Source organism: Serinus canaria, chromosome 3 (genome assembly GCF_022539315.1).
Source record: "Serinus canaria isolate serCan28SL12 chromosome 3, serCan2020, whole genome shotgun sequence".
Taxonomy (NCBI): domain Eukaryota; kingdom Metazoa; phylum Chordata; class Aves; order Passeriformes; family Fringillidae; genus Serinus; species Serinus canaria.
This window is the reverse complement of record NC_066316.1, coordinates 20,103,846-20,122,131: the sequence shown is the minus strand read 5'-3', so window position 1 is coordinate 20,122,131 and position 18,286 is coordinate 20,103,846. Positions and strand designations below refer to the sequence as shown.

At 35.0% G+C, this 18,286-nt stretch overlaps 1 protein-coding gene across 1 annotated transcript in view; it reads right to left on the bottom strand.

The window, feature by feature from the left end:
* The window catches only part of GPATCH2 (G-patch domain containing 2), a 119,053-nt gene that overhangs the window by 26,790 nt on the left and 73,977 nt on the right, over positions 1-18,286 (bottom strand). The window contains exons 6-8 of the mRNA XM_009096395.4: positions 8,081-8,145; positions 5,395-5,434; positions 2,567-2,637 (exon numbers count right to left, since the gene is read on the bottom strand). Coding sequence (XP_009094643.3) covers positions 2,567-2,637; positions 5,395-5,434; positions 8,081-8,145 — 176 coding nt within the window. The remainder of the gene's footprint in view (positions 1-2,566; positions 2,638-5,394; positions 5,435-8,080; positions 8,146-18,286) is intronic.

The following is an 18,286-nucleotide window of genomic DNA, read 5'->3' as shown; positions in this document are numbered from 1 at the left end:
ATGTAAACAGAGAACTTTTCCAAGGCTCTACAGGAGAAGGAAATGCAGCTTTTAAAAGAGTATTTTTTGGTACTGTTAGTAACTTAAATAATGAATGGGAAAAGTATGTATTCACAGTTTAAATCCTATCTGTACAGGTGGCATAACTAGACAGATATACTGAATTGTATCAATGTAGTATAATCTATCCTGGTTCTAAGTTTCGTGGTGCAGGACTGTCCCCCTCCTTAACATCTGGTCCATCAGTAGCCATATCAACAGTTCTGTACAAACTGATTATCTTGCTACTAGCAAAAGTTCACGTTAGTTTGTACAGGATTAGACAATTATCATTAATGTTGACAGAAGAAACCTGAGACATTAAAGCCAGTGCAGTAAAGCTCATCCCAGACAGTATGATTGCCACCATGAGACAGCTGCAGACCACTGCCATGCTTACAGCTCCACACCCTTCTGATGTATTTACAGAGTAAATCATTCCACAAGTCACTGATCTAATCTAATAGGGGTATTTAAATATTGTGTACATGCTGACACAAGAACTGTGTTCAGCCATCCAAAAGGGGTAAGAAAAGTCAAGGCAAGCATAGAAAAATGTGTGTATATACATATCTCAATACACACATGAAAACCAGAAACAAGCTCTTCCAGAATGGCAAACAAAGAAATACAGATACATTAAAACTATAAAAAAAAAAAACCCAGAGAAATTCAGTCTTGCTAAAAAGCCAGATTAGATTGTATTCTGAATAAGTACAATAATTTTATAGAATGTCCAAAACTTTTCCACTGCTGCTGTTTCTCACTGTATTTAGCAACAAAGAGTAAAGCAATATAAGGTCACAGCCACTGCTTTTCATGTGCATCTTTTTAAGGGGATAACTCATCTGAATTAGCTTGAGGTGTCCATATATTTTTATTACATATCTTGTAAACAAGAACGCATGCTTTGAGGTTCTAAGACAGCATACGGCCTATTAAAAATAAGATTTTGTAGTTTGAAATCTTTTTTTTTAAGTCACTTCAAGTTTCTACAGCAGACAGAGAGAACTGTGGTTTTCTGAAAGAGTGCAAATAATTATTTTGAAATAACTTGACTCATTTGGATGAATCTTTATGTACATTGTAATATTAGTTTTTTATGTAAGCTCTACTTGAACAATACAGATATTTTTTAGAAAATGCTAATCTTCAATCTTGAATTTAACACCTATTACTTGTACACAAACCTGCCACATATTTATGTGGCTAAGAGTCTTTTAAGGTACTGTTAACTGGATGTGAAGAGAGGTTGAAGATCACTTCAGGTTTTCAAGGCCATTTTACAAATCTCTATTCTAACTGCTTGTGCAGGTAAACATCAGTTCCCAAGAGCTTCACTGGTCAGGATAACAAACACATAAGTTATGATTCTGAATTCCTCAAACTCTGTCTTATTTTGCTACAGCATAAAAAAGATCCTAAAATGACTCTGAATATAATCTGTTTCTTACTGCTCACTTTATACTCACTTTAAACTCAGTTTTGCGTAAGCAATCTGATAGTAAGACTTCATTTATGGTGAAAATTCTATCTAAAGTTAAGTCATTCTAAAATTCAGAGTGAAAATATCATTTAACAAGTCAACTTGCCAGAAAAATCTATGCAGAAATTTTCAGAATTTTAATATAAGAGGTTTAATAGACAAAGATAATCAAAATTTCTATTGATGCATGACTGACACTTCTGTAACCTGTTTGAGAGCATGTAACCAGAACTAGTATACAATGAAACAGATTCTTATTTAATACATATATTAAAAAAAAAGTTGGTATCCTTTTCCAGGTAATCAGCAAGGTAAGTACCCAAGAATATTAAAATTATATGCTGATATAAATTTATTACAACTTTTTGACAAAGTGATTTGATAGCACATTGCCATCTTTACAGGACAACATAAAAATTCTGTAAGGTGGTGTGCATAGCAAGAGAAGCATTTCTGTAGTTTCTCATTTGAAAAAGCTAGAATTAAAATAATTACTTGGTAGAATAGATTCAGAAGGTGACTTGTACATAAAAACCCCCTCGAGAAAAAGACTCCTAGACCAGTAAGTTCAGTCTTGAAATTTTTGTCTTTTGAGAGGAAGGAAAGAAGATGGAGAATAGCATTAGATTTGTTTTTATTAAGTCTTCACAATGAAATGTTTATTGTCAAAATACAAGAACAATCAAAGTGTTATACTATTTGAGTTATCTTTTTGATTTCAGATATGCATAATAGAATTTATATATTTCCAGTGCTTAACTTACAAGCCAGAAGCACAAACCTTACTTTGGCATCCATTTAATTCTGATGTTCTAAAGAGATTAAGTTTGATAAGTGCAGTTGCATAGTCAACAAAAAAGGTCTAATACTCATATATAAGGCAAAGATTATGCCATACAAAAACATTCATGAAAGTAAGCCACAAAAAACCCCAGAAGACCTTTGAAAATACCCCAAAAGAACAGCCTAAGTTTTACATAAAGATTTAAGGAATCAACAAATTCCTACACTGTGCTGAAGGCAAATACCACATTAAGTTACCTGCTGGCTGTTTTTACAGAGCTGCTCTTCTTGTGTCCCCTCTCTGAGCGGTTGTCTCGCAAGAGTTGAAGCTGTTAAAAAAAAAGACTGTTCAGAAGACTCTCACAAACAATGCCTTCAATTGCTCTTTAGAATTGCTATCTGGACAATGCAGTTACTTCCTCTGAGTAATCTGTCAATAGCTTTCAACCATAATTTTTGATATGAATATTAATAGAATTTTACAATAATAGTTAAGATGTAAATATATTTATCCACTAATTTGAAATGTCTAAATAATTGAAAATGTAAGAATCAAAGCATTTTCAAAGCACAATAGAAAGTTATGCAATTCACAATTTCACAATTAACTAATGTGTAAAATATTATAATTTTCACAATTTCAATTTAAATTTTTCAAGTTGCATTAGAAGTGCTGGAGGACACTTAATTTAGATAAAATGAATCAAGTTAGCACTTGTGTCGAAGCAGTTATGAAACAGTTATAAAGTTCTAAGCCCCAGGAGCTTTAGTAATTTGCAAGCTGCAGAATAAACAAAAACACAGTATTAAAGCTTCTTGTAATAGTGAGGAAGAAGGAGTAGTGAAGAATTTGTTTAACTGAAATGATGACTCAGCTTCTGAAACAAACTTAGAGTCTTACTCTTAGACAAGTAAGACTTTTCATTCAGATTATCTCCAACACTCAAAAGTCTATTTCCAACATTATGATGTTTGTCAGATGAGTCAAGGTGCACTAAGTAAAAAACAACCATAAGAATTTCTATAAAGAATACTATACTGGACAGTTTAAAACCTCCACAAATGTTGTTTGAAATGTCTCATATATTGAAGAAAAAATAGAATGAAAGACTGTTGAGAAACAAAGTAGAGATAAACTGACCTAATATTCACAGCAAAGACACTTCAAAATCCCCTGGAGTTAGGAAATTATCAACTTCAAGACTCAGCCAACCACACCTTCATGTTGTAAATGAGCACGGACTCCAAAAAATGCTACCAGTCTGAAAAAGTGAACAATTTTTCCCCACCTTCTACAGGTTCCTTCTAGTACAAGAAATGCTTCTTGTCATTTCAACTATCCAGTTCTCAGATGGAGAAAAATAGTTTATTACTTACATAAATTTAGTGAGAATTTAATTGGTTGTCAAAATTACATTGCACCACCATTACACCATTTCTTTTCTTCTTTTGTCTTGTAAAAAAGCTCAAACCCCTTACACACTAGTAACATCTATAACTCATGACATCAGCTTTAGTTCAGAAGTCCTTATTAATCTATAAGTTACAAATTCAAGTAACTTCCAATAAGCTCTGACAACACAGCTCTTAGGAAAGATGAAAAAACCCACATGAAATACAAAATTAACTAAAATTTACTGTTATCTGAGAAAAAAAATGACTCATTCATTCTATACCAGCTAAGCAGACATTTCTCATCTTCTAGGCTGAAAATCAGCGCTGACATGTATGACATACATTCTCATTTGGGAATTTCCTTATTTTTCAGCTTAGAATCTTTTAAGGAAGTAAACAATACAACTTCAATTAACCCTGTTATATGAGATGATCAAGATTCAAAAAAAAATTCTACATATTACTCAAACTCATATCAATCTAATTATTTTTAGGTGTTTCTTCAATCCGGAAAATTACTTCAAAATAATGACTGTTAATGAATTATATAAAGCTGTCTACTTGGAGGTTAAGTGTCAGTCATCTTATTGTAACATGCTAGAATCTCACCATTTACAACTAAAATGACTATGTTTTATCTACTCTGGCTGTTTTGGGTAAGCAGTATTGCTTGCTCTGGAGTTCAAAAAAAAAAGGGAGGGAAAACAAAAGTTTTAAACTATGACCTACTGGAGCTACAAGTATTCATGATGGACCATCCTAAAATGAACCTTCCAAAGACTCTTCAGATTTTATTTATTTCCTTTTGAAGTTTCAAATCTATTTACATTTTCAAAAGTACCAGCAAACTGGGACAGACCTAAGGAAATCAACTGTTATATAGATTTTTTTCCAACTTAAAGAAATGGAACATTTGTGTTAAATTTCAATGCATTGATGACTGATTCAGCTACTTTTACTGAATAGATGAAGTTAACTACACATTTATGAAATGAAACCAGATTTATTTTCACATTTTATAATTTTGGACAGTAAGTTCTGTTTAGACCATTCCACCATTCATAAAGGTAGTCCTCCATCTCTGAAGACAAGCTAAAGAACTAAGTACTATGCTACTAATCAAGTGTTAAATACAGCTTCACATTCCTTCAACTCATCTCTAGGCTTGGATCTCCCAGGGACTGCACTGCAGGGGCCCAGTAGACAAAATTAATAAGGTATTTTCACCAATATCTGCATCACGATGGAGATTTAACAGCCCTTGTTTTTCTGCTGTAGTCATTGTAACCAATGAAATGCAGAAAAATGAAACTGAAGATCTTCCTGTAGAAGCCTCTCCCCTTGTGTAACTGGTTCTGCATTTCTTGATTTTGGGAGCAAAATGTTTTGCTTTCCAGCATTTTGAAAAAGGCAACATTTGGAGAAACCACAATTGACAAAATAATTTAAAAAAAAATCAGAATTTTCACCTGAACGTTAAAACCTCAAGAACCCTTAAGTGAAATTAAATGACTTATTAAAGAGTTTTAATTAAGAGAATTTTGGAAATACACTGCTGTATGTTTGCTCCCAAGAAGATATGAACTTTGTTTACAATTTCTTAAAATATTAGCCCACTACTTCTGGAGTAGAGGTAGTTAAAGTTCTTTATACATCTCAAGTAAACTGTTCTTGATCAAAGCAGCTCTTACCTGGCTATGTTCCTTCCTAGCCCCAGGGCTGAACCAGTGACTGTGGGAGAAAAAGAAAAGACAGGTTTAACAATATAACTAACAAAGCACATGCTGTCATATGACCAGTCTGTGCGTGCTTTTGGGTATTTTATTGCCTGCCAGGAAAATACAGCCTTTGGCAATGGTTTATTTTAATGGGCTATTTTTATTGAAGTTTGTAACAGTTCTGAAAGAATGCATCACAGATTTCACTTCTGAGTAGCTGCTGGCTTTGTAGGCAATTATATTTTGTCAAACAAGCTAAAATAATACGTAAATGATGGTGTATTTTAATATACAATGCACATGCCATAAATTAGAGTAATTCCATATTTAGTACTGAAGTGGTACTTATTAATGATTATAGCTGAAAAGACTTTCAAGTAGTTTGGACTACCTGCTACCTGTTAATGTATTATTTCACAAACTGAGGTCTGAGATTGAATCTAAAGAGAAATGCCAAGTCTGAAAACCCAGTGGCTTCATATTTCCAACTGTAAAACTGTGACTATTGGCAGCCTTATTTCACAAAGACGGAAATTCGGAGTAAGATTTTGACACACAGGGCTGTCACATTGTGCCTCTTCCCTCAACAGCAGTAAAAGCATAATACTGGTTCACATACATACTGTGGTCACAAGAACTGAATTACCATCTGAAGGGAGCTGTAGCAAGCACCATACAAACCTGCACACTTGCAAAATGAAAAGAAGACAGAAAAAAACCCTAAAACAAGGGGGATCTGAAGTTACACGTAGCATCTACATACTATTTGTGTTAAGCAAGCAATAGGTTTTGGTCAAAGGATAAAATAATTCCATCCATCACAATATTGCACAGAAAAGAACATCCCCACTATCTGCTATTATGCTTGCATGTTCCTCTGGAAGTGTAACCAAAGATTACAGCTTAACCTAGCCACGCTTTTTCTGAAACACTTCCATTCAATATAATTGAGTCCAATTTTCTCCTCTAAGCAGCCATATAATGACACTTAAATTTTTACTTCAATTAGTATACTGAGAAGATTCCAATTCCATGGAATTGTCTGGTTTAAATCTCTTCTATTTTCAAATCACAAATCTAAAAGTTTTGTGGCTTTTTGTCACTCAGCTTTTCAGAGTTTGATAATGAGCAGTCAACCCTCTCATTCTTGCATAAAAGACCAGCTATCACCAGAACACCCATACTGCTTTTTCTACTTTTAAGGTGATTTAGAAAAAGGAGTTGGAAATAAAAAAGGAATTACAGCAATAAAGTCAAAAGTATACCTTGAGACAAAGTAGACATCTATATATTTTGGACACAAAACATTCATCAACTACATTCAATAATTCAAAATCTGGTGAAAACTGGGAGATTTTATACACACACAACTTTGATGGTGGTAGTGGATGGAAAGTAAAAACATCACATTTGCAAGTGACACAACAAATAAGGTCACAATTGTCCAGGGCCTGATGAAAATCAGAAATATAATGGGTTAGATTTAAATTCTACATAGATGTTTGTCCTGACTCTGACCAGTGTGAACAGCAAATGCCCAAAGAGAAGCTGCAAATTGGGGTATCCTCCACATAAAGTCTTGTAGATTGTGCCAAACCAGTTGATTACAGACTAAATGATCAGTAAAAGCATATTTCTAGCAAAAAAGTACATCAAAGTAATTGGAATACATCTCATATTTAGATATTAAAAACCCTTTAGAATAATACCTTTTTTAATGGGAAAGTGATACATCACACTAATTTTTAACTTTTTGCCCATTTCCTTAATTACAATATTATTTGTCTGCTTGTTTCTTTTTAAATAAGCAAAAGTAAAGCCCATAAAAGTAACTCCCAGCTGAATTACTACTTGGTAATAATAAGTTATGGTAGAAATAACTTATGAAATCAAAACCTCTTGAATTAACACACACTTTATCAAGTTATGAGATCAAACAGGTGGATCAGTGATGTAAAACAGGTGGTATTGAGGAGCTGATGTATGTGGTATCTCTGCTTTGACAAGTTTTGTTTTAAACTGTGGATGATGCATTTAGTAGCAGTTAGAACACACAAATGTATCTCCAAATACACTATTTCCTGATCATGTATGTCTGTGTTTTAGAGTTTTGATTTGAAAAAATAAAGGAAAATGTAATCCTCAAAGTATTCAAAAGATGTAACCAATAAATAATGCTGTTAAGTGTTGTCAGCTGAAGAGAATAAGAGTTTACAATAATGACACACTAGAGTAACTAAACAAAGTTAATTACACTCCCTATTTACAGGTATTTAAACAATGAATTTAATATCTTTTTGTGAAAATTATGATAAGCTTCTTCCTCATATGAAAGACTAGAAGATGTGATGCTTATGTATTTTCATACATCCCATTTTTGCTATCCAGCCTTAAACAAGTTTGTATTTTAGGAAAGGATACTTAGAAAGTTATTAAAAACATACTTACAAAGCACTGAATTTAATGTTTCCTTAAGAAACATAAAAAATTAACTAAAAAGGATTGTATGTACTCTTATTAAATAAAGACCATCACATAACTGGCCTGAGACTCATCACAAGAGATGTTTGTGCAGTTGTAAAATGTGGCTTTGGGGCAGAGGTACCATTGTGAAGCTGATGATAACAAAAAAATCTTAACTCCCATCACTGATACTCACTCATGGTGAAGAGAATCCTGGGACAAGTGAACTGTTTTCCTGCTACCTCCTGGTCCTGGAGTTATCTAATGGAAACATGAAGGAAACAAAGAAGTCTTTGAATAATGGGGCAGCATATGCACAAAATGACTGCTTATTAAGAAAATACATCAAAAACATTAAATACAAAATAGAGACAGTATACTAGATATGGTAAATGCATTCAGCAAAATCTGCAATTTTTCAGTAAAGTCTGAGTGCAGAAAGTGCTATATAAGATTAAGGAAAATTCTTTATGAACAATTTTGATTGGATGTCAGACATAAAGACATTTACAGATTTCAAGGACCTAAGCTACTTTTCTGTAAAGTCCATCAAGTACTTTTACCTCCTAAAACGGAAAGTTTGATGTTTTGAAAATCATCGGCAATATGGTTCATACAGCAATACATTAAAAAAACAACCCTCCCAGAACAAAGCTTTTGAAATTCAGGTGTACACGGGATAGAAAGCAAAGGTAAATTATTTTTCCAAACTATACTGTAGTCCTTGTCTAGTGTTTTATACATACTGTAACCTGAAATAAGTGATTTCCTCAACTGAAGAATGATCTTCAGAATGCCCAAGAGTACATCTTTGCTTTTATTTTTGCAAAATGCTTAATTCATCTGCATATGAAGATAAGTAAAAGCAGAAGAATAAGAGACAACACATGATACACATGCTCAAGGAAGTAGAGCAGCAAGCAAACTATTCCTGATGGAAAGAATGAAGGAGCAAACTTTCCATTCCTTCGTGATAATTTTAGAGTCAGGAGATAACCAGAGGAGGGAATGAAGTCAGCTGTTCTTGCAGGTTTGACGGAAGACCACAAAAACTCATTAGTAATACATTTATATGGCTCAGGCTTGCCAAAAGTACATAAGCCGGAGATTCATGGATAAAAGCAGCCCACTCATTATTATAAGAACAATGAGCTCAACTCTTAAAGTAAAACCTTCCTATTAATCTGGTGTAATGGAGAAAAGGCAGGGCAGTCAGAGCTCCAAGTCTGGAAGACTTTCAAAGAATGCTCACTGAACAATTTCAGAGTTCCACATAATTAAAGTATTTGACCAAAACCTGCTTCTTTGACCTGAAGAATGATGTCACTCTGGGCTGAAGTGAGAAACAATAAAGTGCTTTCACTTTTCTGGCTGAGTGGGGATAAAAAAGCATTGGTAATACCTTCCCTCTGAAATATCTATGCAAACATACAAATCACAGTAGAGGAAATCACAACAGCTACACAGGAGAGCAGCACCTACTGCTTTAGTCCCTTTTGGAATTTACTGTTTTACTAGACTGATCAAGGCCTTACACAGCCACGGGATGATAATAAAACACTGACCAAATGCTACTGTTTCAATGTCATAGTTCATCTAATGCCAAAACTGAGAAATGGCCATTCACAAAGACATACCTGGAAATATAAGCCAGTATTTTAATATGTATTTTCCAAATTTTAAGATTAATAAGTAAACTGTTACTTTAAAACTACAGGTAAGCATGCAGCTCAGCTCTTGAGAGTTATATCCTACATTAATCTCAAAATGAGGTTTTCATGCTATTCCAGTGGGTATGCCTGGAATACAGTAATCCATTTTCTACACTGTGGCTATAAGAAAAGCGGACTGTGCCTATGTCATGCTTTGTTAGAGGTTCATGATCACATTATCTCATGGTGGACCTGACACTTTTATTCAGTTTACAGTATGTTCTGTGTACAGGCAACTTATTTCCTTTGCCAGGGCTGCTGACAACCTTTTCCACACTATATTAATCTTGTTTACAGACTTTATCTTGGTACAAATATCAGAAAACTGAACTTTTTATCTCAGGGAGAAAATAAACAACATGTTGACAGAAGAAAAAGCTATTTTCTGGACTAAAATTGGTTGTTTACCTGTAGCCATACTTATGGAAACAAGTTTAAGTTTCCAGCTTACTCAAAATACATAATCTGAAATATAATAAGCATGGAAATTTCAAGAAAATTCACTTGATAAATTGCCAGTTTTAAAATAATACAGAAACCACAGTAGTAGGTTTTTCCACCAATTTATATGAGAATACGAACTTGCTTGGAATACAGTTACAAGTGAACAGCAAGTACAGTGTTCAGGTTTCTCCTGCACACCCCAGATGGCTTCAGCTACCTCACAGCCACAGAATGTTTATAAAACTAAACTCACATGGAAGACACATACAGACCTTTTCATAAAACTTCCTGCTAATTACTCTTAAGATTCCCAATATGTTAATGCAAATTAATTCATGTTTGCAAAACTTACCGAGGATATAAAAAACTAAACCAAATCTCATTGCCCACCTTCATCTGCTACCTCACCGTTAAAAAAATCTTCAATAATAATAAAGTTCAGGGTCATTTTTGAAACTTCTCTTCTGGCTACAAGTCCTTGCACCACTGCCTGAATAAGATGACAAGTTGATGGCTGCATCCTGTTCACAGAATCTCCGAGACACAGGTACTCCAACTCAGCAACAAAGTACTCCTGATTTGCAAAGATTTCTTTCCCTGAGAAATTATGACCTAAACTAATGGACACAGAAAAAAGAAAAAGTATTCAACACTAAGGGGTTCTGCCTCAGAATACACAACACCATCTACTGCTGCCCAAAATCACAGTTGGAAAAGGCCCCCAGGACCATCAAGTCCAACCTTCAACTGAGTACCACCATGCTCACTAAGCCGTATTAAGAAGTGACACGTTTGTTCGTTCTTTGAACACCTCCCAGGATGGCAATTCCACTGTTTTCCTGGGCAGCTTGCTCTAATTCTTAACTTCACTATCAGTGAGGAAATTTTTCCTAATATCCAACCTGATCATCCCCTGCAAGATACTACACATGACAAACTTCAGAAGTGACGTAAGGAAAGATGGTGGGATTAAAAAGAAAAAGGACAAGAAAGTCAGAGGACTTCACTCTGACTAAAATAATATTAAGCACCTCAACTGTCATTTTAAAATGCCAATAATAGAGAATAGAGCATTTTGGCTGGAAGGAACCTACACTGAACATCTTGACCAATTCAAGGCTGACCAATTTAGAGTGCATTGTTAAGGGCATTGTCCAAAAACACCAACCAGCTTGGGGCATCAGCCACATCTCTCAGAATCCTGCTTTAGTGTTTGAACACACCACTGGTAAAGAAATGCTTCCTGATGTCCATTCTGAACCTCCCCTGGAGCAGCTCTGCACCATTCCCACACATTGTATCACTGGGTCCCAGGGATAAGGGATTAGGCCGTCAATACTTCCCCTCCTCAGGAAGCTCTAAGAGGTCACCCCTCAGTCCCCTTTCTACCAATCCAGACAAGCCTGGAGGCCTCAGCCACAGCTCACAGGATATGCTTTCCAGTGCTGTCAACAGCCTTGTTCTCTCCTCTGGACACGTTCAAGGTTCTTCACATACTTCTTCAACTGTGGAGCCCAGAACTGCACCCAGCACTGGAGGGGAGGCTGCACCAGTGCTGGATCCTGAGAGATCATCCCCCCTTGTGAGTGGCTCACACCACTGAGGGACAGGGGGCAAAGTGCCCACAGCTCAGTCACAGGGTGCTTGAACACCACCACTTACTTTATATGAAAAGGCTAAGGGGTGTCCAAGATTGGAGAAGTAAAAAAAGAATTAATTTAGTGGATCAATTTATGCATGTCCTAATTAAATATGAAAGTGCTATTTTAATTTACATGTGCTATAATTTAAAGAAAAGCTACTACCATATGCCAAGAAAAACCCACAACACATTAATGCAAAACAAAAATGTTATACTGTCACTTAACAATTCTGCTTACTTCTAATTTGAAGTACATTTTAATGTTCACTTACTGAACAGCCCATGAAAAGTCATGAATTATTTTTTAACGACATCTACGATTCAAAGCTCCCAAGTATGGATGTGTTCAAGACTCGACATTTTCCTAATATTTTAAATAATATAAATAACCCTAGTATGCATGCTCATTCATTCTTGTCCCTTATTTTTTCCCATGTTACCACACAATCAAGTGAGCAAACACATTCCCTGTTCATAATTTATGCTTATTTTAGGGCATAATATTTTTGAAGAAACACAGAATATGTCCTATTCATAATTGTTCCTCAGATATATTTTCCATTATTCAAAAAGTAAGTTTCTTGCAGATTAAGTAGTTTTTAAACACTAAAGTGGTATTTTTTGCGTTTTGAATTAGATTTTATGCCAAGCACTCCATAGCATGGGCAATGAAATGATACTACTGAGCTCATTTTTTACAGGATGTTATTTCCTTGCCATGATTTGGTGGACTTGGCAGTGCTGGGTTTATGGCTGGACTCCATCTTAGAGGTCCTTTCTAATCTAAATGAGTCTATGATGTGCTTTAAAAAGCCACATAAATAATTCGAAAGTATTTGACTTGAAAGCCTAGCTTAGTCATCACAATATGTCACATTCATAGCAGGTAAAAAAACAGTAAAATTTCAGTAAAATTTTGCTGGACACTAATTACACAAATAAGCTAGCTGCTTTCCTAAATGAAAGAACAGGTTGCTTTTTCTGCTCTGTAAATTAACTGCTATGATCAACTACAGCTAAAAAAGTTCCATAGCAAACCAAATTTTCTCAGGCAGGATTTTCTGCAAAGAGGCTGTTTTCCAAAATGAAATGCAACTAAAATCAAATCCCAGAAAATGGGATTTCGCAGGAAATTACAGCATGACAATGTCAAATTCATAATTCACAGATCTGCAACTGTCACTTTATAGGAAATTAAATCAAACTATATCAAGGGAAAAAATAGAGTAAAACCTGTTCTCCACATTTTATTGCACTGATTAAAGCAATACCTTACTATTTTCAGCACCTATTTAGTATTACTCAGTTTTCATCCCTTCTCCACGAGGAACCTTGGAAAGTACATGCACTAAACAAAGTTCTGGATTTAAAACAGATCTTTGAAAAATACAGATGTACATTTGACTTGGAGCAATATAGAAAATGATGAAAACAAAAATAGCTTTCACAGTATACATTACTGAAGACTGCTATAATCCTTGCCTGACATTACCATCACACTGTTATTCCGTCTGAAAGCACACTCTTGCTGAAGGGCCCAAACTGACCATTCCAGAGAAGCATCTCTTTAATGTAGAGATTACCTTTAAGTGATGCTCAGTCAAACTCTACAAAGTCTCCATGAAGACACAGCTCACTGGCAGAATAGCTCTGTACCAGTTTCTTGCTGCTCCAGTCATATTTCTTTAAAATTAATCTCTTACTAACACAGTGTTGAAAAATCAATGAGTCATTGCCATTCTGCTTGCAAAATACATGCAAGTGATAGGGAAAGAAAAAAAAAAAGAAAATATAAAGAAAAATAGTCAAAAGACATGGATTTTTATCCTAAAGCAAACAGGCATCTCCCTGTATATGTTTTACTGTTTTCTCTTAAGGCATTTTAAAAAAAGAAAGAAAAGTAAGAATTAGTAAGTTTCTTGGCACGACAGAATATGTCCCAGCTCCCTAATCTCTCCAGTGATTTCACAGACTGTTAAGAGTTTTCTCTATGTTTCTTTTCACACAACTGATCAAACTGCCTCTATCTCCTGATATACAACTTTCAACTGAATGATTAACAGATGGTAAGGAATACCATGAGAATATCAGAGACGAAAAGAAGAAAACTCTACTATTGAACCTAGCTACTTCAGAGAAAAATGGGAAATTTAAATCCCATGTATAAAAGGAAAGAATTTAATTTCTTTGTAAACTTTTGCTATTTCACATTTTTCTCTGCTACTTTTAAGACAAAACCTGAATTTGAAGTTAAATACATGTAAGTTTAAAACAAAAAAAGTACTTTTTTAAAAACAGACTAGCCTGGGTGTAACGTTTTCTGTTTGTTTTAAATTGAAACATGAACAGAAAATATCACACACCATGTTTTGTCCTAGATCTTTGTCAAACAGACCAGTTTTTACACACTATAGAACAGGCAGAGTAAGTTTAGTGGTGCACTGCAATAATACATATATATTAGTGCATTCCTGCTGTCTTTAGGTGTGAAATACAGCAACACTGGAGGAGCTATTAGAGGAAATAATACTAATATTGAATGTAACAGAAAAAACTGGTCTATGGGGCAGGTAAAGGCAAACTGAGAATTGTAAGTCTCCCATCTGCAAGCAAGTCAGTGGGAGAGTTTCTTCTGAGATTCCTAATATTTAATATGATATATTACTGTGGGGCACTACGCCTCCAATAACAGCTCACAACACTGTAAAAAATGGACTGACAAGTCTCAAGAAGAAAATATAAACCAGAAATCTGTAGTTTTATATTCAAATTAATTAAACTCCTTCTAAAAAGGCAAATGTAAGATTTTCCTGACTGCAAAACCACAATAGACAGCACCATTATTTCAATATTTTGTATCAGGAAAGGGGAAATATTCAGGGCAGCTGTGAAACAAAACAATGGCCATAAGTTTGTTACTTCAGTACTCTGTAAATAGCTAGTACTTAACAAATTTAATGTTAAGTCAACCAGATTTACCTTATTTGGGAAATGGAGCCACTAATTAAATGCTGCAATTATTTGCTGCATAAATATATATATATAAAATCTAAAATCTTTATGGTGATATTCTAGCTGTCTGTTTAGACATAAAACTTATTCTTAGGTGATATCTTCACTAAATCAACAGGATTTTGATTTCAGTAGTGTTGGGACTGTACCCTTATTACTTAAGAATATTCTACAATGCTGAAATAATGTTTTACCTTGTAAAATTATCATCAAGTTGCCCAAAGAGTAATATAGGGAGGAGGAAGTAACAGAGCAGCAATTAGGCAGCTAGCCTTGATCTGGGAGATGCTGGCTACATTTGCAAAAAACAGGTAAAACATTTAAACAAGACCCTCATTTCCCCTTCCCCCAAAAGGGTTCTGTAACAGTATTTCCTTACTTTGTTAAAGTAATGTAATATAATGACAGTAAAGATTGTACCAACAACAAAGGATGCCATCAAAGCATTTGCTTTGAGTCTGCTCAAAGTACAGAAGGTGATTTTTATTCCTGCTGCCGTGGGACTTATTAGAGGAAACAGAAAAACATCAATATTTAATGCATTTCTGTATCTGAGTAGAATTCCTCCTAGTAGAGCCCTTTGCAGGTACCAGTTGCACAAAGCCAGTTCATGGCAGCCTGAGCTGGCTGGGTGTGGATTCAAACCCCAAGCACACAACAAAACCCCCAGGACCAGTGGCTGCCTGGTTTCAGTCCCAAGCTGTGAGTGGCCTCTACTGGCTGACCAAAGGCTACAGGAGTCACCAAGCTTCTGCTCTGAGTTACAGCTGAGGTTATCCAGTGTGGGGAGAAATGGAAGAGAAGGAATGTGCTCATCAGTGCTACATCATTCACTTAGACTAAAAATGAATAGCAAACACAAGGTGAGTGATACAACAGACAGTGGGAAAAATGCCATATAATTATCAGTGCTCCCAAATCTGTCCAATACACACTCAAATAGACACATGCAGTAGTCCAGTTTCCAAAATGACAATGGAATTCAGCAGGATGTACTTTGCTAGCTCTTAAGGTGGACACAAATTTGAAACTCAAGTAGTGTATAATCTGTTCAAATAAATTACATATTTTGTATGAAGAGGGGATTACTTCAATTGCAGTATCAACTGTATGATTGAGATGCACAAACAGAAAGCTTGCTGCATCATCTCAGACATATGAAACCAGAGACTACATAACCATTCTCTTCATAAATGTGAAACAGATTTGGCCTTTTCCTTATATATAAAATTAAAATCAGTAAAATAAAGAGTAATAAAAAAAAATTAAAAATCTGAAGGATGAAAGTGTGTCTATTGCCACAAGGATGACCTACAATTTCCTCCAAGAACATAAAAGTTATATTTTGTGAAGAAAAAAAGAAGAAAGAACTATAACTTTTTTTAAAACCACAATAACTGTGAACAACACAGCTTGGAAAAAAGCAGTCCAAAATATGGCAAATATACCTATTAGGTTATTGTGCAATGTCTGTATCAAAATTATAAAAAAAAAAAAAAAGAAAAATAGAGCCAGTAGCAAGGAAGCGTTTTTTTCAACCTCACTTTTCTTTTCCTAGGAATATGTACCTGGTTAGCCATTCTCCTGCATTTTAATTGCAGGTTATCAAGGATTATTGTCAAACACAAGTGACTTCTGATGTCAAAAGGTGACTGCCTTCATGAGCAGCCGCACGGTGCTCACACGCAGGCCTGTATTTTCTGAAATTTCCAGCTCCTGTTCTGAACTGTGCCCCATCTCAGAGTTCCACCTCATTTCAGAATTCAGTCCCATTATCTCCACTGCTCCAAATTGTTCACAGGGTTATCTAGCTGACATAGAAGATAACCCTCCATCTCACTAGACACCACTGGGATATGACAGGCTGACCCACAGTAAGCCCTGGTTATTAGCTTGAAACATACACCATATAAATGGAGCTTTGAGCCAAATAATTTGCTTTAAAGTTTTTCCATTCTACTTACACATTAAAACTCACTTTAAACATGCTGACATAAATTCCATTAATCTATACACTCATGAACATATTTAGACATAGATGCATTAATGTTAGATTCTATCACCAAAAAACAGATGAAAAATACTGGTGGGAATGCAGCCTGCAAGTAATGCCTTTTTATTTACAAAAAAGACATAAGATTTTAGCTTATGAATGAAATGAAAATCAAATGGCCAATCACTGCAATTAAACAGAATGTCTCACTGCCTATTTTGCACTGAAGCCCACAGTGTTCCAGAAAAATAACTTGCATCAAATAGAAGAACAGTGAGATCCCATCTTTTCCACACCACTATACTTCCACTGACTGGGAAACAGGAGAGGATTAGTAACCCCTGACAGATCTGCTAGGATAATTCTTCTCTTCCCTTCAGTCACCAAATGGTTTCCTGTCATAACACCAACAGTCCTGCATGGGTTTAAAAGTCTTGAACCGTTAAAGTTTCATTTGCATGGAAAATTGAATACCTTTTGTTTTTGGCAAAGGGTGCCCAATGAGCTGTATTACCACCTGGACAACAAGAACCAGGCAGTACCTGAACTATTATCAGGAGAGGAACATGCTAAGACTGACCATATGAGACTGCTGATAGCAGTGTGAAAAATATCCCATGTGAAGAAAGCAGTTCAGAAGATTGTGGATTAAAAGGTTACACTTTGCTAAGATTTGGAATAAAACACCTTTCAAAATACATACAGTTTGATCAATAACAGATCTTGTGAAATTTACACATTTGAACTGCAAAAATAAAAGCAAGACCTTTTGCCCTTCAAGTTAGATGACATTTAAATAATTAGTGCCCACAAAACTATTTTTCTTCATTTCAAGTGAAATTCTCATCAGAAGGGCTCACAACTGTGGTAAAACAACATGAAAAAGGCTGTAGGGGAGCCTCAGTCACAAACTTGGACAGTTTCACTGTTGTATGTGGATGACATTTCTCATCATTTTGAACTGATCTGTACACAAATGTTTTACACTACAAGCTTACATGATGAACAGATTTTAGAAATCCTTCTGTATTTGCCACTTTTTCTGCCATTTGGACTTCTAACATATAACTATAACCATTGTTTCAGATTGTAAACACCAGTAGACATGAACAGGAGAAGCATGCAAAAGATCAGAAATTAACTTTTCATTGGGCAATTTTAACATCAAGCCAAATTCAGGTTTAAGATATATTTTTAAATTTTCTCCCCCAGCGAAATGACACAGAAATAAAACATATTTTAAAACATGTTACAATAAATATAATTCTTCTTAGCAAAACATTCTCTAGCTTTTCCATAACCTTGTCTTCAAATATAAATATTCATAACTTCTACTATAGAAGAAATGGAAACAAGGAGGTTCTAATAGGAAAAAAAAAAATCAAAAGTGGGAATTCCACTCATACATTTTAAAATAAACTCTCATGCTTTTTAGGTTTAATAGGAGTGTCCTCCTAGGATATCAGCACTTGAATAAGGTTGCACTGCATTTCCTAATTTTTAACATAATGCAGATCCCAAAGATCTATCCTATTGACTGCTAAACTCATGAACGGATTGTGCAAAGTCATCATCAGCTTTGATTTGAAGACTAAATTG